Source organism: Myxocyprinus asiaticus, chromosome 45, assembly GCF_019703515.2.
Source record: "Myxocyprinus asiaticus isolate MX2 ecotype Aquarium Trade chromosome 45, UBuf_Myxa_2, whole genome shotgun sequence".
Taxonomy (NCBI): Eukaryota; Metazoa; Chordata; class Actinopteri; order Cypriniformes; family Catostomidae; genus Myxocyprinus; species Myxocyprinus asiaticus.
The window spans coordinates 17624559-17648620 of NC_059388.1; the positions used below are offsets into that span (position 1 = coordinate 17624559).

General features: G+C 37.8%; 1 protein-coding gene across 2 annotated transcripts in view; it reads left to right on the plus strand.

Annotated features, from left to right (window-relative positions):
- The window catches only part of chchd3a (coiled-coil-helix-coiled-coil-helix domain containing 3a), a 101886-nt gene that overhangs the window by 55597 nt on the left and 22227 nt on the right, over window positions 1-24062 (plus strand). For both annotated transcript variants that reach the window (XM_051688301.1, XM_051688303.1), the window contains exons 5-6: window positions 10644-10727; window positions 22910-22980. In XM_051688301.1, the coding sequence (XP_051544261.1) occupies window positions 10644-10727; window positions 22910-22980 (155 nt within the window). The remainder of the gene's footprint in view (window positions 1-10643; window positions 10728-22909; window positions 22981-24062) is intronic.

Sequence of the window (24062 nt, forward strand, 5' to 3'; positions counted from 1 at the left end):
TGGTTATTTGACAAAAATAACTCCAATGTTGTATTTTGGATTGTGCTGTGAAGTTCTGTATAAAAGCACTTTATTTGATAAATAATGCAATATTATGTTGAAATTGAAATTGTTATATTTTCTTTTGATTGAAGTTTAATGAATGCATTTATTTAAGTACCATTTTGATGATAAAATTTAAATAATCTGTTGATATGGAATTCATAAAAAAAAAAATAAAAACAGGTATCGGACTCTGTACCAGTGAATACCAAAAAAAAAAAAAAAAAGTATTGATACTCGTTCCATTTAAGAAATGGTATCGGGACATCCCTATAAGGTGGTAAAATTGTTTGGTTCCTACATAATTTCCATGCTTCAGTGTGTGCTATGTAATAGTTTAATTACTTTTTCTCTTATTTTATGTGGAAAATAGTAATAATAAAGAATTGGTAGGGTTTTAACTAGTAGTGTATATTGGACCAAACAAAAGACAGCACATTGTGCAGCTTGCTTTGGCTCTCTCTTTCTCCCTCCAGCCACATGTCGCAAGAGGTTTGACTTCTTGTATGATAAATCACTTTCATTGACCACCCTCTCATCCTCTCCTTCTCTTGTTCTCCCTGTTTGTAGTTTCACTTTCATTTCTCCATCTCCCATCCCACTCCCTGTTTTCATTAGAGGGATAATAGTGAGCGATTGGTCATGTGACTCTGGGCCTTTGTTAGCAGTTTTATGTGATTAGATGACCTGCAGGAGAGTGAATGAGTTTGATGTGATGGAAATAATTCGGACAGCCTGTGTGACTGAATGGTGGATGGTTGCCATATGCCCCCTATGATGCACTGAATGAGAGGGAAATTCCCAACACACACATCTGTGGCAGAACCTCTCTGTTCTTTAATTGCTCATCGGACACGCTTTCACAGGGTTTACCTATTGGTCTGTGAATGCAGCTGCTCTGTGTGTGTGTTTCATGCTGAAGGTCAATGGCAGTAGATGTATTTCTTTCCATAGAAAATTTTGAGCTGAAATGTCTATTTGAATGATTACCTATAATGCCTCTCGCCCACACACAGGCCTCGAAGAATGTTGTCTCAAAGAGTGTGTGTGTGTGTGTGTGGGCAGGTTTAAGTGGTTTACAAGGACATTTATTTAGGTTACAAACTGGTAATTACAAGGGTATTATGCTATAAATGTGGTTTATGAGGACATTTCTAGTGTCCCCATAATTAAAATCGCTTAAAAAAAAAACATACTATACAATGTTTTATTGAAAATGTAAAAATGCAGAAAGTATTTTGTGAGGTTTAGGACTAGGGTTAGGGGGTAGAATCTATAGTTCGTACAGTATATAAATCATTATGTCTATGAAGAGTCCTCATAAGGATAGCTGCACCAACAGCATGTGTGTGTGTGTGTGTGTGTGTGAATGTTGGCGGTAATCATTTACTAGTAATCATTACTACATTACTACAAAGTGCAATAGTTTAGTTCCAGAAGAAAAATTCCCATTCATTTTTTTTTTAATAGGGGAATAAATTTGAAATGATAACTTATAAACCTTTATTGTAGCTGCTCGACCAAAAAGGAAAAAACCTTTAAAAAAGAAAAAAAGTCGGCACACCCCTGCTCTAGAAAATAGATAATTTATTGTATTCCAACATTGGTAACATTTCGAGCCACCCAGCTCTCCACCACTTGTTCTTTTACAATGATGGTTCAGATAGATTGCCTATTATAGCTTTTTATCTGTGATGTACTTCAAGCTTACTGCATCTATAGCCAACATTTAAGAAGCGATCATTTTGAAAAACTTGTGATTAAATAATATCATCTCATATTGCCGCTGCTCAGTGTGTGCCACACACACCTGCTAGAGGGCACCAATTCCTCACGCAGTGACTGAAGTGGTCAATGAAGACTATATTTTATAACGCAGCCTTTTGCGGTTTAGTAATCGTGCAAGGCCATATCACTATTTTATACTTAATTCAGTCAACCATGCAGCCTTAATGGATGTCATACAGATGTTTCAGAGGTCAAAGTCTGCAGGTTTCAAAGCATTTTGAATGGTTTTCCTTCATCATGTAAGTAACGCTTTCACAACAGTCACGTCCGTAGCTAATTGTTTTTCTTCATGAATGTGAAAACAACAATAAATGAAAATTAAATATTGCATGTTCTACATTATGTGGCTGTTATTATTTCTGGAGTTTTTACAAAATGTGTGGTCTTCCAAAAATTCATGTCCATTTTTGTCACATCCATAACGCATCTAAACTGGAAAAAACTTCAGTAGTCTGACATTTTTCTGATGTCTAAACTCTGTCTGCAGGGGATTATTATTATACATACAAATGTGCCGATATACTGGGAATGAGTGCTTTATATGTAGAACAGCTGTGCAGTGGCCGCCCACTCCCATGACTCTTGCTGTGAATGACGCAACCGAGTTTGTCTCGCTGTACTCTTAAACTACTTAAATATTTTTATATATCTGAATATTTTGCAATAGAAATATATATATTGTTTCTGTGCTTATAGTAGGGATGCACCAAAATTTAGTCCGTCGAAAATGTTTGGCCGCAAATGACATAAAATGCTATTTTTTGGTTTTCGTCCAAAACAGAAAAAAAAAAAAAAAAAAAAGAGAAGAAAATCTTGGCCAAATTTGAGCAGAAACCATTATTTTAAAATCCGGTAACAAAGACACTCACATGGAGAAAAATCATTTTGAACATTAAAGTCCACATCCCCAGAAGTGAAATGGTCGCTCTCTTGGTCATTATTGTGTTATCGTGTGTCATGGTCGTTACTGTCAGGCTCCAATGTAACATTAAAGAAGCATAAAAGCAACATTAAAGTAGTCCATATGATTTGTGCATTATATTCAAAGTCTCTTGAATCCATACAATAGTTTTATAAATTGCAAAGATCGCATGCGCAGCATGTTTTGGTGAAACACACACAGCATGAGCATGGCTCGCAATATGTGAAGGTTCCACATGAACTCCATCTCAGATGTAGATGCTTGATAGTTCATTCACTTAAAACATGTATTGAGAACAGCACCGGAGAAGTATTTCACCTGAAGCATATTAAAACTACTCTGAAATAGCCTACAGACAGAAACTCAAAGTTCTTGTTGGAGTGTTCCCCCAAAATAAAAGCCAGAGTATTTTAAAGTTAAGAAATGACAACTTAAATTGTATTATTGTATAATATAACATTATGATTATTATTAATAACAATAGTAATAATGTATTACAAATTACGGTAACGCTTAACAATAAGGTTCCATTCTTTAACATTAGTTAATCATTAGGTATCATATATATATATATATATATATATATATATATATATATATATATCAACATTATGCCACAAATGCTGTATATTGAGCTTAACTTGAACCCGGAATTTTCATTTATGGTTTTTACTGGAATTACTGTTAATTTTGCTGCTGCATTATCCAGTCATTATCATTTTTTTATGTAATTATTTTCTGTCTACTGTATTTTATAATAAAATGTGTACCAGTAGTTATAGAAATTTTTTTTTTGGTGCATCCCTAATAATAACATTTAGAATCTAATTATTCCAAACAAAGTCTAATTTAAAATGAATCATTTTCGGTCCAGTGTGTCCAGAATTTTCGGTTTCGGTGAAGAATTTTTATTTTGGTGCATCACTAACTTATAATCAACATCCATCATTTTTTATTCAGCAACGTCATCCACAATTCTTCATGGGATTGTAGTTTATTCTCTCATTAAAGATGGACTTTTTGTCCAATTTTAAAACACTGTTTTGCTTGAATGACACTTGGATTGTTGAGGAGAGATCTGCTATAACTTTTTTTAAGCGATCAGACCTATGATTTTGGCAGAAAAATCCCATAGACCTAGACTGTAAAATAATAAAATAATAATTTAATTTGGTGATTTTAGCTTTCCCATTATGTAAAGATCAGACAGTTGGGTGGGGGGAGTGTGTGTGCAAGAGAAAATGAAAAAGTTAAATTTCTTTGGGATTATTAACAATTCTCTGTGACCTAGAAATGATGGCAAATGTACCTGAGGGTTTATATGAGTCAGTGAGAAGTTCATGACCAGAGTTAAGCTGTGATGGGGATCACTCTGCCCTGATTAGATTTAGATTAGATCAAATTTTCAGGTTTTAGAATTTTTGATGAGATTTTTTTTTGTTTTGAAGAGATCTTTCTTACTTTTCAACAGTGTTTGATAAAACGGAGCTGATTGAGGGGTCTCTCTGCCTGGCCTTGACTACAGCAACACCCTGCTGTTTCACACTGCAGTCTCTATGTGTGTGTGTGTGTTCTTATAATTATAAGAACTTAAATCAGTGCTCACACTCTCTCTCTGTCTCTCTCTCTCTCTCTCTCTCTCTCTCTCTCTCTCCTCCTTTATTCTCTGCTCCCTTACTCCAGCAGATGGAGAGAAAGGTAAGTTATAAGAGAGGATTGATTTATACATACCTTGTACATCCCATATCTGTTTCCTGCTCATCCTCTGTAGTGCATTCTTCCTCCTTAGCTTCCTGCTGCAGTGCATGCCTAATTAGACTACACCTCTCTCTCTCCCTTTCCTGTTGAAATGCATTTTAATCACAATAATTTTTGACTCTGCTTTCATAATTATTATGTATGGAGCCACATTATTACATTATTTCACAACATTTCTCTAATCTTTGCTCATCCAAAGAAATTTTTTATTTACATTTTTTAAATTTCAAATCAAGATATTAAACTTTTAAAATTACAAGCCTGAATGTTCTTGTAAATTTACTTTCACTTCGATATATTTTCTGGTTCAATATTTTCATCACATTCAGATTTTTTTCATGCTCTAGCAGCAGCAGCAGCAATGTTTCTTCTTGCTGTCTAAATGCCTTAATTTATTATTTACTAGTGATCCTCTGTGCTGTGTGAATGTATTAACTAATCATGATTTCATAATGATTATTCGTGTTGTGTAAATGTGATTTGATTGATCATATTTTTAACATACTCTTGTGCTGAAATCCAGAATTTATTCAGCTTTTTTTGTGATACATGGCACTAGTGTAAAGTTTACAAAAACAAAAAATTCAAAGTTTTAATGCACGAATCAGCATGATTATTTATATATATATATATATATATACAGTTGTGCTCAAAACTTTGCATACCCTTGGAGAATTGATAATATATGTACCATTTTTAAAGAAAACATGAGTCAGCAGGCAAAACACATTTCTTTTATTTCTTATGGGATTCATATTCAACTTTAGGTTATAACAAAATGGTACAATCATAAAATAAAACATGGCAACAAAGAAAAAAATGAAATGACCCCTGTTCAAAAGTCTGCATACCCTTAGTTCTTAATACTGTGTATTGCCCCCTTTAGCATCAATGACAGTGTGCAGTCTTTTGTAATAGTTGTCTATGAGGCCCCATGTTCTTGCAGGTGGTATAGCTGCCCATTCTTCTTGGCAAAATGCCTTCAGGTCATGCAAAGTCTTTGGTCGTCTTGCATGAACTGCACGTTTTAGATCTCCCCAGAGTGGTTAGATGATATTAAGATCAGGAGTCTGTGATGGCCACTCCAGAACCTTCACCTTTTTCTGCTGTAACCACTGGAGGGTCAACTTGGCCTTGTGCTTAGGGTCATTGTAATGCTGGAAAGTCCAAGAGCGTCCCATGCGCAGCTTTAGTGCAGAAGAATGCAAATTGTCTGCCAGTATTTTCTGATAACATGCTGCATTCATCTTGCCATCAGTTTTCACAAGAGTCCCTGTGCCTTTAGAGCTCACACACCCCCAAAACATCAGTGAGCCACCACCATGCTTCACAGTGGGGATGGTATTCTTTTCAGTATAGGCCTTGTTGACCCCTCTTCAAACATAGCGCTTATGGTTGTGACCATAAAGCTCTATTTTGGTCTCATCACTCCAAATTACAGTGTGCCAGAAGCTGTGAGGCGTGTCAAGGTGTTGTCAGGCATATTGTAACCGGGCTTTTTTGTGGCATTGGCGCAGTAAAGGCTTCTTTCTGGCAGCTCGACCATGCAGCTCATTTTTGTTCAAGTATCGTCGTATTGTGCTCCTTGAAACAACCACACCGTCTTTTTCCAGAGCAGCCTGTATTTCTCCTGAGGTTACCTGTGGGTTTTTCTTTGTATCCCGAACAATTCTTCTGGCAGTTGTGGCTGAAATCTTTCTTGGTCTGCCTGACCTTGGCTTGGTATCAAGAGATCCTCGAATTCTCCACTTCTTAATGAGTGATTGAACAGTACTGACTGGCATTTTCAAGGCTTTGGATATCTTTTTATATCCTTTTCCATCTTTATAAAGTTCCATTACCTTGATACGCGGGTCTTTTGACAGTTCTTTTCTGCTCCCCATGGCTCAGTATCTAGCCTGCTCAGTGCATCCATGTGAGAGCTAACAAACTCATTGACTATTTATACACTGGCACTAATTGCAATTTAAAAAGCCAAAGGTTTGGGAAATTAACCTTTAATTGCCATTTAAACCTGTGTGTGTCACCTTGTGTGTCTGTAACAAGGCCAAACATTCAAGGGTATGTAAATTTTTGATCAGTGCCATTTGGGTGATTTCTCTTATCATTATGATTTAAAAAGGAGCCAAACAACTGTGATAATATTTTTTGCATGATCAGTCATAGTTTCAAAATCAATGTCAATATTTCACCATTTCTGCCAGGGTATGCAAACTTTTGAGCACAACTTTATATATATACAGTTGAAGTCAGAAGTTTACATACACTTAGGTTGAAGTTATTAAAACTAATTTTTTAACCACTCCACAGATTTAATATTAGCAAACTATAGTCATTTAGGACATCTACTTTGTGCATGACATTTTTCCAGCAATTGTTTACAGACAGATTGTTTCACTTTTAATTGACTATATCACAGTTCCAGTGGGTCAGAAGTTTACATACACAAAGTTAAATGTGCCTTTAAGCAGCTTGGAAAATTGCAGAAAATGATGTCAAGCCTTTAGACAATTAGACAGTTAGCTTCTGATACGAGGTGTACTGAATTGGAGGTGTACCTGTGGATGTATTTTAAGGCCACCTTCAAACTCAGTGCCTCTTTGCTTGATGTCATGGGAAAATCAAAAGAAAGTAGCCAAGACCTCAGAAAAAAAAAATCGTGGACCTCCACAAGTCTTGTTCATCCTTGGGAGCAATTTCCAAACACCTGAAGGTAAAATGTTCATCTGTACAAAAAATAGTACACAAGTATAAACACCATGGGACCACTCAGCCATCATACTGCATCATAACGCATTCTCTTTCCTAGAGATGAATATAGTTTGGTGCGAAAAGTGCAAATCAATCCCAGAACAACAGCAAAGGACCTTGTGAAGATGCTGGACGAAACAGGTAGACAAGTATCTATATCCACAGTAAATCGAGTCCTATATTGGACTAACCTGAAAGGCTGCTCAGCAAGGAAGAAGCCACTGCTCCAAAACCACCATAAAAAAGACAGACTGCAGTTTGCAAGTGCACATGGGGACAAAGATCTTACTTTTTGGAGAAATGTCCTCTGGTCTGATGAAACAAAAATGTAACTGTTTAGCCATAATGACCATCGTTATGTTTGGAGGAAAAAGGGTGAGGCTTTCAAGCCGAAGAACACCATTCCAACCGTCAAGCATGGGGGTGACAGCATCATGTTGTGGGGGTGCTTTGCTGCAGGAGGGACTGGTGCACTTCACAAAATAGATGGCATCACGAGGAAGGAAAATTATGTGGATATATTGAAGTCAGGAAGTTAAAGCTCTGTCGCAAATGGGTCTTCCAAATGGACAATGACCCCAAGCATACCTCCAAAGTTGTGGCAAAATGGCTTAAGGTCAAGGTATTGTAGTGGCCATCACAAAGCCCTGACCTCAATCCAATAGAAAATTTGTTGGCGGAATTGAAAAAGTGTGTGTGAGCAAGGAGGCTTACAAACCTGACTTAGTTACACCAGTTCTGTCTGGAGGAATGAGCCAAAATTCCAGCAACTTATTGTGAGAAGCTTGTGGAAGGCTACCAACTTGGTTTGACCCAAGTTAAACAATTTAAAGGCAATGATGCCACATACTAACAAAGTATATGTAAACTTCTGACCCACTGGGAATGTGATGAAAGATATAAAAGCTGAAATAAATAATTCTCTCTACTATTATTCTGATATTTCACATTCTTAAAATAAAGTAGTGATCCTAACTGACCTAAGACAGGAAATGTCAGGAATTGTGAAAAACTGAGTTTATATGTATTTGGCTAAGGTGTATGTGAACTTCTGACTTCAACTGTACATACTGTGTGTGTGTGTGTGTGTGTGTGTGTATATATATATATATATATATATATATATATATATATATATATATATATATAAACACTATAATCACAATGGGTAAACATGGTGTAAACATGGCTGTTAGTATATTTATGTGCATATAACATATGAATAATTAGTGAGGGTCACTTCCAGTAGCTGAAGGTCAAGAATGACAGTGGGGTAGAGGCAGGTGCGATAGGAAAGAGAGTCATGAATGCAACCATAACGATTCTCTATTTATCCACTGCTGATGTTATCACTATCCCTCTGCATCCAAACACACTAAAGCCTCTTACACAGAGATGTTCCAGTGAGGGCGTCTAGATGAACACTGTCATGTACTGATGCCCTTGGAATAATTAGAGGTGTATGACATCTCTCTTATCACTTTGTGTGCATATCTACTAGGGATGTGCACAAGTACATATTTTCAAAATTGACCAGTTTACAGCACAATTAGCCCTTTACAGTACAATTAGGCTGGTTTTGGTTTCACCTGACACTGATCGGACATGTTTCAAAGGGGGTGTTCATATAAGACGCATTTCTGCTTTAAAAAACGGTTAGATCAGGGGTCGTCAACCTTTTTGACATGGAGTGCCATTTTTTTATTTTCCTGGTCAATGACTGTGCCGAAAAAATGTGTATGTTTGAGTCCACTTGTGAATTTTTCTATTTTGCATTTCTCTTAATTTAATTGTTTATTTTTCATTACAAATGATATGACCAGCATAACAGTTTGAGTGAAAATTTTTAGCAAAACCTGATGATGTAGTGCTTTAATGAAAGAAATCCTGTCCTTTTGTACAAAATGAGTTAACACAGTTAGTCACAAATTTGCTTATTTTATTACTGATCACGAAATTGTGTGGAATCTTAAATATTTCTTCATTGTTATCATGTAATCACTAGCTCGCAGGCAGCAGCGAGATTTTATTTATATGATGTATTTCGCACCTGCATTCCAATCTACATCTTGATGTAATCCTTCCTCATGATCACGTAGCATTTTTTCATCAGCTGAATGGGAAGCTAAACACTATTAAAGTGTGACTAGACTCGCGCAGCATGTGCAAGCCATTCACACATCACAAGCCTATCAACTATTAATCCTTTTCAGTGAATTGCACCTGCTAAATCCTAAAACATTATTTCCAGGTTTAATTTATATTTTGAATAGACTTGAAAAGATTTTTGAACCCCACGGTGTGGGTTTATGTTTTCACTTTTAATCTTTTAATGTAATTTTGAATGTGGCCATGGTTTAAGGAGGGTGTACCTGTATGCTGGGTTGGAAAGCTCAAGGATTAATAATGGTGTTTCCCTTATTATATCACATGTTGTTCTGAAAGCAAAAAGAAACAAATGAAACATGGAATGTAGGCTGTCATCCACGCAGCCTGACCGAAGCAAAGCATGAAGCGCTGGACAGCACGAGTCTGTTGGGTATACTGCAGTCTCGTCACATTTTAACTTTTTGTTTAGCCTCCCATTCAGCTCACAAAAATGTGCTGCGTGATCATGAGGAAGGATTACATCAAGATGTAGATTGGAATGCAGGTGCGGAATTTATATAAATAAAATAGTCTACTCCTCTCTCACCATTGCTGGCGTGCCAGTTATTACCCCTCCGCATGCCACAGGTTGCCGACCCCTGAGTTAGATGGAGCAAATTGGACTGGTGCAGAATATAAAGGTCTTGAGGAACATTTTTAAAAAATTGGACTATTTTAACTTCAGGCAACATCTTGAAAATGCAGTGCTTGTGGTGGGACGTCCAAAAAGCAGCACGAGATGCAACATTTATCTAAATGTTTGTGGCTGTATTGACAGTGCTTTAAAGGGGATGAATTTAAAGACACAACTTTTCCAAGAGGGTTTTGCAGTGCAAACTGGCTAACAATTCAAGCACATTTCACTGTCAGCATGCTTAATTAAAGCACCACTGCTAAAATATAAAAACTGAAAACATTGTATATATATATATATATATATATATATATATATATATATATATATATATATATATAAAATAATAAAAAAAATCAGTATCTCACTGATTAATCTCATTAGTTGTAATCAACTTTTCGGTTGTTGGATGACTAGTCAGCCATCATGGCCCATCCTTAATATCTACTCTGCTGCTCAGTGTGCAAAGGATTTAGATAATTTTGCCTAAAGCAGCAATTATACCCAAGTTATGTTATTTAACCACTTTGCTCTGTGAGATCATTTATTTTTCTTTAGAGTGTACTGAATTTTCTAACTCTGGTTGTGTTCTCTCCACAGGCTAGACAGCTGGAGGAGAGAGACAAAGAGCTCAGGAAGCAGGATGCCTTCTACAGAGAGCAAGTGGCCAAGTTGAAGGAAAGGGTATGGCCTATACATTTGCAGCTACATTATCCACAGTTCCTGGATATAAACACAATAAACACTAAAACACTGTATTATCACTAACATGATACGATAACCATAATGCTCTACAGTAACTCACTAATGTCAGATCAGCCTGCCGTATAGAGACAAAATGTGAGACAGTCTTTCCTGCACTATAGAGGCAGAGAGTGAGACAGCCTGTCCAGGGATACAGAGGCATAGTGTGAGATATACAGTCGTGTGCTACAGAGGTAAGACAGGATGTGAGGCAAGCTGTCCTGATCTGTAATGTGGCTATGAGCCCCCTTGCCAGGCTTGCTCTCATTTTTTTGTCCTCATACTGACTCTCTCCTGCAGCTTATGGTTTAGATATACCTCTGAGCCTTTGGGAATGGAAGGGGTCCAATTCCCCTCACCTCAGACCCTTCGTCCTCAGACATAGACACACAGGGCTTCCAGAATGGAGTGTGAAAATAGTGTTTAAATCTCTGGTGATGACCTATTTAAAGGGGATTTTGTGAATGTTGTGTCTATAGGTGTTTGGACAGTTGAGTCCTATGCAAGCATGTCTCTTTTTTTTTTTTTTTTTTTACAGTGCTTTTCACCCGTAGTTCACCTACTTCAGCATTTGTGCACAATGCAAACAGATATAAATGCGTGATAGGTCTCTGAGTCTTATAGTCTAGCGGTTTGCACATCTGCTTCGACACATACAGTTACAGTGTGATGTCCCACCCTTCTTAACATTATTACCTATACTCTTTCCACTTGAAAGAGTGATGTTCTTTGTGATGTCTATGAATGTGTTCTAACACATAACACCAATAGAGAGCCTGCATTTAAAGCTGAAGAATGTAACTTTTCAGTTTTAAAATACTTTCTTCTATCCCAGCTTTATATGCAGAGACAACTATAAGTAAGCCATCCATGGGTTTATTTTCTGGAAGACTGTAAACGCTGTGTCTCTGTGGCACTACAAAAATTCCTATTTCCTATGTCTTCCTCAACAATGTTACTCAACCAATGGCGTGAGTTAGGCCGGGACCATCTTACTGTTTAAACAACAGCAGACGAGGGGCGTATTCGGGAAGCTGTTTTGAAAATATTGTTTATTCTTGCATGTCCGTTCGATGGTGCTAGTGTCGCAGAAATTACAAACTTCAGCTTTAAGACTGTATTTACACTGACCAAACCCTAGCCAATTTAGAAAAAAAAAATTGTGTGCGATTTGGGCCACTTTTATATGTGGCTCAAAATCAGATAAGCATTTCATATCTAGTCATAAACACGTGTATCCAGTTTCTCTCTTACGTCTCAATTTTTCGCCATTAATATCAACTATAACAGAATATAATTTTCTTTGCTTTAAGCCTTACAGTGTAAATGTATGTAAAGGTACTATCTTATTGGTTAACATGAACTAACAATGAACAATACTTTTACAGCACTTACCATTATAATCTTGGTTCATGCTAATTTCTGGTACATTTTCACATTAGCAGTTGTGTACATTTAACATTAGTTAATGCAATATCAACTCACATGAACAATAGAACTTTGACAAATTAACATTAGCAAAAATGAATAAATGTGGTAAAAATCATTGTTAGTTCATGATACATAATGCATATTCATGTTAATTAATAGAAGCTTACTGTAAAGTTATTACCAATGTATCCATTATGTTTTCTAAAAGCACTGTATCATCAGTGCCAACCTGGACCATTCTAGTCCAAAAAAGTTGATTGAATAAGTGGATTTTTTTGTTAGCTTACTCTGAGTGCCAAGTTGAAATTATTGTCTGTGGTAATCGACAGCATGCCCACATAGACATTACTATAGGTTAAAGATAACCTGGAATATTCCTTTTAATCTCTGTTTAGTCAGAGATTAGATTTAGACTTTGTCCATGAAACTAGCTGATCTTGCACTTTACAGATGGCTTTAGCTCAGTCTTCACAAGGACAGCTCTCACGTCATTCCAGGTCTGCATGCAAAGGCGTTATTGATCACTCACAGCTTCATCAATCACTTATCGAGTTCTGTTCAATACTCCCAGCACTATGTCAACATACAGTATACACAAACACACACACCTAAATCCCACTAAGAGAGAGACACACTGTTGGATTTGTGAATCAGGATTTGTTGGTTATATATCATTAATAATAAATGCCCTGGGTTTTACACAGGGCGATGACTTAGAAAGGAGGAGGACCATCATATTTAAGATGTCAAAGATCTTTTGTTGTCATATGGCTGTTTTTTCATTGTCAGAATGATTTATTTTGTGGAAGTATGTGCTGTTTTTTTTTAAAAGAAAAGCTAGTGTTTGTACATAGTTAATGTAATAAACTTCACCATTACCTTAGCTCAGTGGTAAAAGATGCTGGCTACCACCCCTGGAGTTCGCTAGTTCGAATCCCAGGGCATGCTGAGTGACTCCAGCCAGGTCTCCTAAGTAACCAAATTGGCCCGGTTGCTAGGGAGGGTAGAGTCACATGGGGTAACCTCCTCATGGTCGCTATAATGTGGTTCGCTCTCAGTGGGGCGTGTGGTGAGTTGAGCGTGGATGCCGCGGTGGATGGCATGAAGCCTCCACACGTGCTATGTCTCCATGGCAACGCGCTCAACAAGCCACGTGATAAGATGCGCAGGTTGATGGTCTCGGACGCGGAGGCAATTGGGATTCATCCTCCGCCACCCGGATTGAGGCGAATCACTACGCGACCACGAGTCCTAAAAATTTGGGGGCAACTGTATATATATATATATATATATATATATATATATATATATATATATATATATATATATATATATATATATTATTTATTTATTTATTTATTTATTTTTTCAGTACCGTTGCAAATCATTCTAGAAACCACTGAATTGATTCTGAATATACTACAATATAATATTTTTTAATCTTGTTTCTGTCTCCTTGTCCCTCTTTTTTACTCAGCTTTTTCCCTGGCCTTTAGCCTGTAACAGTACCAACAACGAAAAGAGAGAAAGAGAGAATGAGAGATACAGAGCGAATAAAGCGTTGATATATATTACATGTCTCTTTCAATTGAGGTTGCTCGTTTATCAGTGGCCTGCGTCTGGCAGCCCATCACAGCTCTGAGATGGCGGCTGCCACCTCCAGCCTACTTATTGTCGTGGCCACTCAAATTGCCTTTGAAACAATATCTATATATAGAAACTGTATGTATATATACACACACACATCACATTTTCACTCAATACTCGCTCTGTAAAACAATCTCATATTTCAGCTGAGAGCTCTAAATTTTTTCTTCCCCATTTTTTATTTCTGCTCAACTGCATTATTAGTTTTACGTCTTTTCCGCAATCCTCTGTGATCACAGTGGAGAGCTGTAATCTCATCTGAGGCTCTGAGGTGTAGAAGTGTGCTGATAATACAGTGTGTTTTAAGCCCGATCAATGGAATTTAAATGACCTTAAGGGCACTTGACTGCAGTGGCTTTGACTGTATCTGTTTGCCTGCTCATAAATGGAAGTTTTATCTTTTTCCTTTCTTTCTTTAACACTTCTTTCTTTTTCTCACTCTCAAAGTCTGGCGTGTTACTGTGTAAGAAAATAAGATTACCTTGATCACATACCATGCCAACAAGTTCTTTAATTTAAGTGCTGAGTGACCAAACTCCCAAAGTGCATTATACCTGCCTCTTAATGTTTTGAGATTTGCCAATAGACTCTGTTAACTTGGGATGGGAATCATAAGGAATTTAACCATTCTGGGTCCAATTCTGATTTCACATTCCCTAAATGAGTTCCTTAATGATACCATTAACAATTCTTTTATTACTTTTAAAAAAGTACCCACCCCCAATAATTTGTCCTAACTATAGACTGAGCCAAAACATTATGATCACCTGCCTGATATGCTGCTGGTCCTCCACATGCCGCCAAAACAGCGCCGACCCGCTGAGACATGGACTCTACAAGACCCTTGAAGGTGTCCTGTGGTATCTGGCACCAAGACATTAGCAGAAGATCCTTCAAGCCCTGTAAGTTGTGAGGTGGAGATGCCATGGATTGGACTTGTTGGTCCAGCAAATCCCACAGATGCTCAATTGGATTGAGATCTGGGAAATTTGGAGGCCAGGGCAACACCTTGAACTTTTCATCATGTTCCTCAAACCATTCCCAGATAGTGTGTACAATGTGGCAGAGCGCATTATCCTGCTGAAAGAGGCCACTGCCATCAGGGAATGCCATTGCCATGAAGGGGGGTACCTGGTCTGCAACGATGTTTAGGTAGGTGGCACATGTCAAATTGATGTCCACATGAATGGCCGGACGCAGGGTTTCCCTGCAGAACATTGCCCAGAGCATCACACTTCCCTTCACCTGCTTGTCTTCTTCCCAGGGTGTATCCTGGTGCCATCATTTCTCCAGGTTAATGGCACATATGTACACGGCCATCCACGTGATGTAAAAGAAAACAGGACTCATCGGACCAGGCGACCTTCTTCCACTGCTCCATGGTCCAGTTCCGACGCTCGCGTGCTCATCGTAGGTGCTTTCAATGGTGGACAGGGGTCATCACGGGCACTACGCAGTCCAATACGCAGCAGGGTGCGATGCACTGTGTGTTGTGACACATTCCTCCCTTAACCATCATTACAATTTTCTGTGACTTGTGCCATAGTAGACCTTCTGTCGGTTCGGACCAGAAAGGATAACCTTCGTTGCCCTCGTGCATCGATGAGCCTTGGACACCCAACACCCTGTGACTGGTTTGTGGTTTGTCCCTCCTCAATCACTGTCAGCAGGTACTCACCATTGCTGACTGGGTGCACCCCACAAGCCTTTCCATTTCAAAGATGCTCTGACCCAGTCGTCTGGCCATAGCAATTTTGTCCTTGTCAAAGTTGCTCAGGTCTTTACTCCTGTCCATTTCTCCTGCATTCATCACGTTGACTATGAGAACTGATTGTTTGCTTACCATCTAATCTACCCAGACCTTGACATTTGGCCTTCTTAGGAAATGATCAACGTTATTTGCCTCACCTTTGAGTGGTCATTATGTTTTGGCTCATCGGTGTATACTAAAAATACTAAACAAAAGCAATACTTACTATGTTTAATGGGTATTATTTTTAATAAAGGAAATATGTGTATCTTGAACTACATTTTATATGTGTGCAACAAGTTAAGTCAGTCTTTTTATATAGCACAAATAAAAACAACTGCTGTCCAAAAGTGCTGTACATTTCAAAGCAAAGCATTAAAAGCAAAAGAAATTAGTACATATAAAAGGACCAAATAAAGAGAGAAAAATAATGATGATAATTTAATTAATTTATAATATATTTTCAATTAAATTAAATGTAATTTAATTTAATAATAATTTCAAACACCAAAAATCGCTGCCATTAAACAAGCAAGGACGACACATAAATAAAGATGTTTTGTCAATTTATTGTCTTTTTCTTTCTCTCATTACATTCATTTCAACTTGCAAGCTTACAGCTCATCTAAAATATAATAAACTGTCAGGCAAAAGCTGTCAAAGTATTTTAATGTTCTGTCCCCATTTGCAGAAGTATATAGACATTTAAGAGCTGTTAACGGAAACAAACATCATGAAAATCATTTAGGTCCAGTATTTTTTTTAATTGTATTTTTTTTTATTGGAACTGGTTCTGAGTAATAACGGGTTCTTGGTTCCCAATCCTTACAGGTAATAGGTAGAGCTGTAAAACTTCAGTTCTCCTCATCCAAAGGTCTGAACCTCAGCTTGATATGTTTACTCTCCATTCTCCATTTTACTCTCCATATGTTTGCTTTGATACAAACATAACATTCAGAGGCTGTTACCTGGCAACACTATATGATTTAGTCGTAGTAACCCATTTCATAGTTCTAGAGTTTTGTAGTGATGCTGCACGTTATTTTATGTTAATAGCTCTGTTCTGCATGTTAAAATCTCTTTCTGTTCCATGCATTCGCTGACAGCATTGTTAAGTGATAAGTGTGCTGTTTTATTTAAGATCAGTGTGTGATCATTATATCTTCCTCCCTTTAGACAAGACCCTGGGTAGGGACAGAGCCTGTCTCTGCACGGGGGCTCGTTAATTATATTAGCAGAGTTCTATCTAGACGCACAGTTTGAGTTCTATATTCACATTTGTGTCCTCGTTTTTAGTTACAAACAGACACACACATGCATAAATCATTTGTCTTTTAAAGGAATAATTCAGCAAAAAAAAAAAAAAAAAAAATTCTGTTATTAACACCCTCATGTTGTTCCAAACCCGTATGACTTTCTTTCTTCCATCACGCACACAAGTTTAGCAGAATGTTAATTTCCCATACAGTGAAAGCATGCTTTGACCACAGACTTGCAAACTCCAAAAAGGACTTTAAAAAAACACCATAAAAGTAGTCCATATGACTTGTGCGCTATATACCAAGTCTTCTAAAGCTTTACAGTAGCCTTGTTTGTTGAACTGCTTTTTTGTCCATTTGGAGCTTGACAGCTCCTTGTCATTATTTGTTTTTGTTGTATGGAAAATATTCTATAAAAAGTGCTATTAATAGTACACTTTCAAAACTTGGCTTAACTTGTCTTATGTTTTTACTGTATGCATACTGTATCGGATCACTGTTTTATAAGTTGTAAAATGTTACAAACATGTCACTCATTGTTTAAAGATATTTTCCGTACAAGCACTGAATGTCTAGTCAGGTTTCACATTCTGATGTTTAGTGACAGCATTGTTTGTGTGCATTTGCTTGTATGTGATTCTGCTTTGTTTCACAGTCTCATGCAGTAAGAGGGAAAAATGGAAGGATTGACTACACAAACCGCTGTTCTGCTCTCCTTCCCTGTTTGCAGTCGCCAGCTTTGATTTGTTAAAGCTCAGTCTCACGTCTCCACCGGTGCACTGCAGAGCCAATATGGCCGCTGTGCTGTTGAGCCATAATGGCTGTCACAGTGTGGTTTCCCTCACATCCTCTCTGGTCTGTGAGAGATAACACAACCTGCTGATTACTGCACCACTGCTCAAATATCTCATTAAAAAGCCTGGGAGATTTCATTTGAACATGGGGTTGTTTTGTTTAAAAACACCATCTTTATCCACTGCCAGTGACAGAAGTAGATTTTAGGTAGGACTTTGATTAGTCTATGATGCCTGTTATGTGTGCTAGATTAAATAAATTTCTATTTCAAGCTACCTGTAAACAGAAGGTGAGAGACGACTTTCAAACAGTCTGACAGCTGCTGTGTGGAACTTTATTAACAGAGAAGGCAAACATCAATATTTGATCATATTTATTATTCTTCCTCCCAAAATACCCCAAGTTGTTTGGCTTATTGAGGAGGGAGGTATGCTTTTACTTTTTTAAGCAATCAGACATAATTACCAATGTTTGCTCCAGGGACAATGAAACGTGTGAAAAAATCCCATAGACTTACATTAATAGAGGGGTCCCTGCCATATCAGGGGACCAGAATATCATAGATACTTGTAGGTGGGTATTTTTGAGGGGTAATAAGAAACCACCTAGCAACCACAGAACATCTTATCAATGATGTTCTTCAAAAAGTCTAGTAGTATCTTATTTTGTAATCATAATCCTTCTGACTGTGGCAGATGAAGATGAGGTTTTAGGGTTTCGTGAAAGAGCATGTGGGTAGTGAAGGTGCACTCTCGGACTGATGGAGGGGCCTCTGAATCAGTTTGTGCACAACTCTGAAATCAGAATCAGCACCCGTCCCACTCTCTCATTAATCAAGGGAAATGGCAGACCTCTCAAATTACACCACCACTCAGGTCATGGGGATTTAGAACGTGTGTGTGTTCTGTGGAAACACATTCCCTGTAATCAGTGTCTGTGCAGGTCAGGGCCCTCTTAGTGTCACCCTGATTAGTGCTGACTCCGCCCATCAGATCAGCATCATAACAACATGCTCTTTAAATCACCGCTGTTTTTCCCCTTCCACCAGGCCGGTCGGAACAAGTTGGAGCCTGACAGTCTCTTCAACTTTCAGTACCTATACCTGTTGTTGTAATAAAAGAATTGATGGCTTGCTTGTCAACATCCACTTAGGATGAAATATAACATTATTTTGGAAGTTTGCAAGAAGGTGAGTGGTCCCAAGAGTGTCCCATGCGCAGCTTTCGTGCAGATGAATGCAATTTGTCTGCCAGTATTTTCTGGTAACATGCTGCATTCATCTTGCCATCAATTTTCACAAGATTCCCCGTGCCTTTAGAGCTCACACACCCCCAAAACATCAGTGAGCCACCACTATGCTTCACAGTGGGGATGGTATTCTTTTCACTGTAGGCCTTGTTGACCCCTCTCCAAACATAGCGCTTATGGTTGTGACCATAAAGCTCTATTTTGGTCTCATCACTCCAAATTACAGTGTGCCAGAATCTGTGAGGCGTGTCAAGGTGTTGTCGGGCGTATTGTAAACGGGCTTTTTTGTGGCATTGGCGCAGTAAAGGCTTCTTTCTGGCAACTCGACCATGCAGCTCATTTTTGTTCAAGTATCGTCGTAATGTGCTCCTTGAAACAACCACACCATCTTTTTCCAGAGCAGCCTGTATTTCTCCTGAGGTTACCTGTGGGTTTTTCTTTGTATCCCGAACAATTCTTCTGGCAGTTGTGGCTGAAATCTTTCTTGGTCTGCCTGACCTTGGCTTGGTATCAAGAGATCCTCGAATTCTCCACTTCTTAATGAGTGATTGAACAGTACTGACTGGCATTTTCAAGGCTTTGGATGTCTTTTTATATCCTTTTCCATCTTTATAAAGTTCCATTACCTTGTTACGCAGGTCTTTTGACAGTTCTTTTCTGCTCCCCATGGCTCAGTATCTAGCCTGCTCAGTGCATCCACGTGAGAGCTAACAAACTCATTGACTATTTATACACAGACACTAATTGCAATTTAAAAAGCCACAGGTGTGGGAAATTAACCTTTAATTGCCATTTAAACGTGTGTCTGTAACAAGGCCAAACATTCAAGGGTATGTAAACTTTTGATCAGTGCCATTTGGGTGATTTCTGTTATCATTATGATTTAAAAAGGAGCCAAACAACTATGTGATGATAAATGGCTTCATATGATCACTGTCCTTAAATAAAAGACATTAATTTTCAAAATTAATGCCAAAATTCACAATTTCTGCCAGGGTATGCAAACTTTTGAGCACAAATGTAAAACCCAATTCCAGCACCAAACCAGAAGTGTAAAATGTAGGCCACATTTGGCCTAAACTTTGTTTTCTCGATATTGTCTTAGGCTATGTACACATTTATCTGGATACATTTGAAAACTGCATTTTCGAAACACTCTCAGTCCACACTGCTGTTTTTCAAGTGTTTTCCAAAAGTTCTAGTCCACACTGAAACTAATTAAGGGCCCTGTTTTAAGTGCGCAAGTGCTAAGTGCAGCGCACTGCCTTAACTCATAAATGCAAAGTCAATGGGCATGGCCATGAAATATTGGTATTTTCGTGCAAGTGGGTTTGGCGAAATTGAGCGTGCAAGGTGCTAATCTGGTCAATGGAGGTTCTTCTCCGGCACCATCTCTGTCCTATTATACAGTCCACTCCCTGTCAAGCACCAGTGATATAAACAAAGACAGTACATTCTTAAGAACTTGGTAGTGTAAATGGACCGTATGCAATAAATTGGAAGAATAAAAATATTCTTTTAATATTCATATTTTGTGTGTCTTTGTTAAATGGGACACGTTCCTTTTATACGCATGTAAAATGTTGTTCAGGATTTGGATGTAGGCTCTGTTAAATTACAAAGAATGTAAGTATTAATCATTTTCATCTAGTGACACACAAATCATGGCTAGTATTAACAGTGATTGTATTGGCACACACTTCACTTCTACTGGTTGACATTTGATTTTGAAAAAGTAAATTCATTTATTGAAACACCAAAAAAATTTAACCAAAAATATTTCTAAATTCAAATTACATTTAGAACGTAACGAAAATAAAATCAAAATAACGAAGTGGTCAAAAAAATCATACCAAATCCAAACATTTTACTCTCTCCTTCCACCGGCCCCTTTTGCAGTGACTTAAACATAACAATAATAATAGTAATAATAATTGAAAAAATAAACCATGACTTCTAGAAAATTGAACACTAATCATAATTTTTCTCATAATTTTTTGAATCAACAAACGGCTTCAACAGCGAAGGACAAGAAAAGGACATTATTTGATGTTCTGTACTTTCAGAATTTAGAAATTTACTTTATTACCACCTGCTGGTGAAATCTCCAAACTACAAATGCAGGAACTGAATTTGGACTTTGCACTGAGTTAAGAGGTGGTATTGAAACGTCTTAGTGCAATGACCAATTTAAGAAAATAGCAAAGTGCACTTTGCGCACTTCATTTACATACAATACACCCACCGTTTGCACGCCTAGCGCAAGTAGTACACAGTAGTGCAAACACTCGCACCTAAGCCCATTTGTGCTTTGCGCTGGCACTAAAATTGCGCTTAGAATTAGCGCTCTCATGAAAGATGAGCCCTAAAACTTTTAAATCCCCAGACAACGGTCTGAAATGCAATTGTCCTCATGTTCAGTCACTGGACAGCAATTCTGAGTAAACTTCCCGTCACCTTTGAAGGAATGCAATGTGAAGGTTGTACAAAGTAACATTTATCTTTAACAAAGCTTGATTGTTTTGGGTTGAATGTGTCACATAACTTCATCACATGACAACAAATACGTCATCATTTTCAGATGATCAAAAAAGCTCAGTTTTCGCTGTATAAAATGCCATCTCAGTGTGGACAGAAGGCCAAAACGTTGAGAAAAAGATCAGTTTTCAAACGAAAACATATTAGTGTGTATGTGACTTTACTATTGCCTGCATTATAAATCCAAATTCAAAATGTTTAATTCTGAGGCGAATGTCAGTTTGTATCTTAGGTACTAATCTTTGGAATTAATAGATTTAAACAAGCATCATTTTTGTGTTCTGATGTCCCCATGAACACAAAAGGTATCAAAATTGTTATGCGGCTTTTCAGGCCGGTAATTGTCCCCTTGAGGAAAACCCTGTTATTTTGCTTAGGGAACATTTATTAGTAGACAGTATTTGGAGCCCAATGGATTTATCCCAGAAATTCCCATTTTAGTGCAGTGCCTTCTTCACCACTTCATGATGTTGTTCCCGTACATCCTACAATGTAATAGCACCACATTGTTGATAAACACTTTGAATGGCTCCTACTTGACGTGCAGTCCATCAGAATCCATACAGTAGCTTCACTAAAAGCCTAAGATATAATTATTGATCCTAGTGGTTGTTGTCTTTCATTTGTATTGATTGTGTGTGAGAGACAGAGAAAGTGAGATGAACCTGTCTCGTTGTGATTGAGAGCTCTCTTCATGGAAGTAGCTTGAGAGACTTTTTGTTTTCACATCGTCAAATTCAGTCGTCCATCTGACATTCAGCCCATTTTCTTTGAAATGTCAGTTGTCTTTTCGAATTGCCAACCTGAACGTTTTAGCAGAGTCCATTCCAGGATGCAAAGACATTCTTTTTGACCCTCCTACTTTTGACACACTTCACTATGACCCTCATAAGTTTTTAGATTCCTGTCATCTGTTATTGTGATGACCTTTTCATCCTTTATTGACACATTTTCTTTGATCTTTCCACAACCCTATGAAATCTAAAAGCAAGCTAAATGTTTTGTGCAGCACTGACAACAAGAGATTGCTTGAAATTATGTTTTAATAGAGTTTTTTTCTCTGTTCTTGCAGTTGGAAGTTGGAGACCCAACGGGTGGGACCCACTGCTGTTTTAAAGCTTTGTGTTAGCGGGAGGTTTTTATGTGTGGAAATGTTCTCTTATTTTCTGTTCACTCTGCAGGATACAGCAGAGTGGTTAGGGATAAATGTACAAGCTTAGCTTTTAAATGTGAAGGTATTTCAGTACTGCATATGTTTAATTATAAAACAGATAGTTCCTACCTTGAATTCTGATTGGATGGGCCATGTTCAAAGCCATTGTAAAATGACTATAAACGCACACCTGGCATTACACATTATGTATGAATGCACCAAGTAAAAGCACAGTACAACACAGCCTCTCGTGACATTTTGCTGCATTGGACATAATTTCTTTTCTCTTTCCCTTACTCAGAGTGCCCAGTTCTACAAGGTGACCAACGAGAACTATCACAAGGCAGCAGATGATGTCAATGCCAAGTTCAAGTGAGTTCACAATGACACACTCATCAGCTCACAGTCCAAATACATATAGGCTACTCCAAATAATGCATGTGGACCCCATCATTTTGGTTTGGTTTGTTTTTGTTTTCATAACATCATTGGTTTTGCTTTGCTTACAGCTTTTGGGGCAGGCTGTGCACAAGCAGAGGACAATGCCATGAATATCAGCATTTTGTTTCTTTTCCTCTCTCTACTGAAATCTTATTGTACACACAAACAAAATACAGCATGAACAAAAAACATTATGTCCTGCCTCTACACAATACACAATACACTGCATTGTGCAAGCACAATAAATGAGTTTTTGCATGTGTGCTTGTGTGATCACACGCTGATACTAGCAATAATAATTGGGTAGCTCCCAGCCTTAAAATAGTTCATCCAAAAAATTACAAAATTCTATCATTTACTCACCCTCAGACTATCATCGTTTTCTCACCCACTGTGAGAATCCAAGGTTGTTTTCTATTGTGGAACACAAAAAGAGATATTTAGCTGAATTTTCTATGCTGAACTTGTCCATACAACAATAGTGCATGGTGATTTATTCTGTCAAGCTCCAAAAAGGACCAAAAAAGACCATTAAAGTGGTCTATACAACTTTCCTTCTGAACATCTGTTTGATGTGACAAACTCACTCCCTTATCACTAACCCCACCACATATCACAATTTTTGTCATAAACTTGGAATCTTAGCCATTAGGGGTAGCTGGAAAAATGTAATTTTTAGAACTCTACAATTATAGGACATTTTGTCTCCATATGTCTTAATGTGGCCTATTAGCCCCAATAGTAATGCATGTTGGTTAAGAGGAAGTGAATGGAGACCAGGACTAGACCGGGCTCACAAATCACATTAGTCTGTCATTATCCCTCCTTCCTCAGTGCCAACACAGGGATCATTGTCTCTTTAGAAATGTCAGAAATTGATTTGTGGTGTCCATTGGGGCCGAATCAGAGTCGGGCGGGAGGAGGTTGCACGGCTAATGCTAAATTGCATTAAGAAATGCGTTAAAATAACATTAGCCCTGACATGGCTCCCCGTGCAGACCTGGGCATGGGTG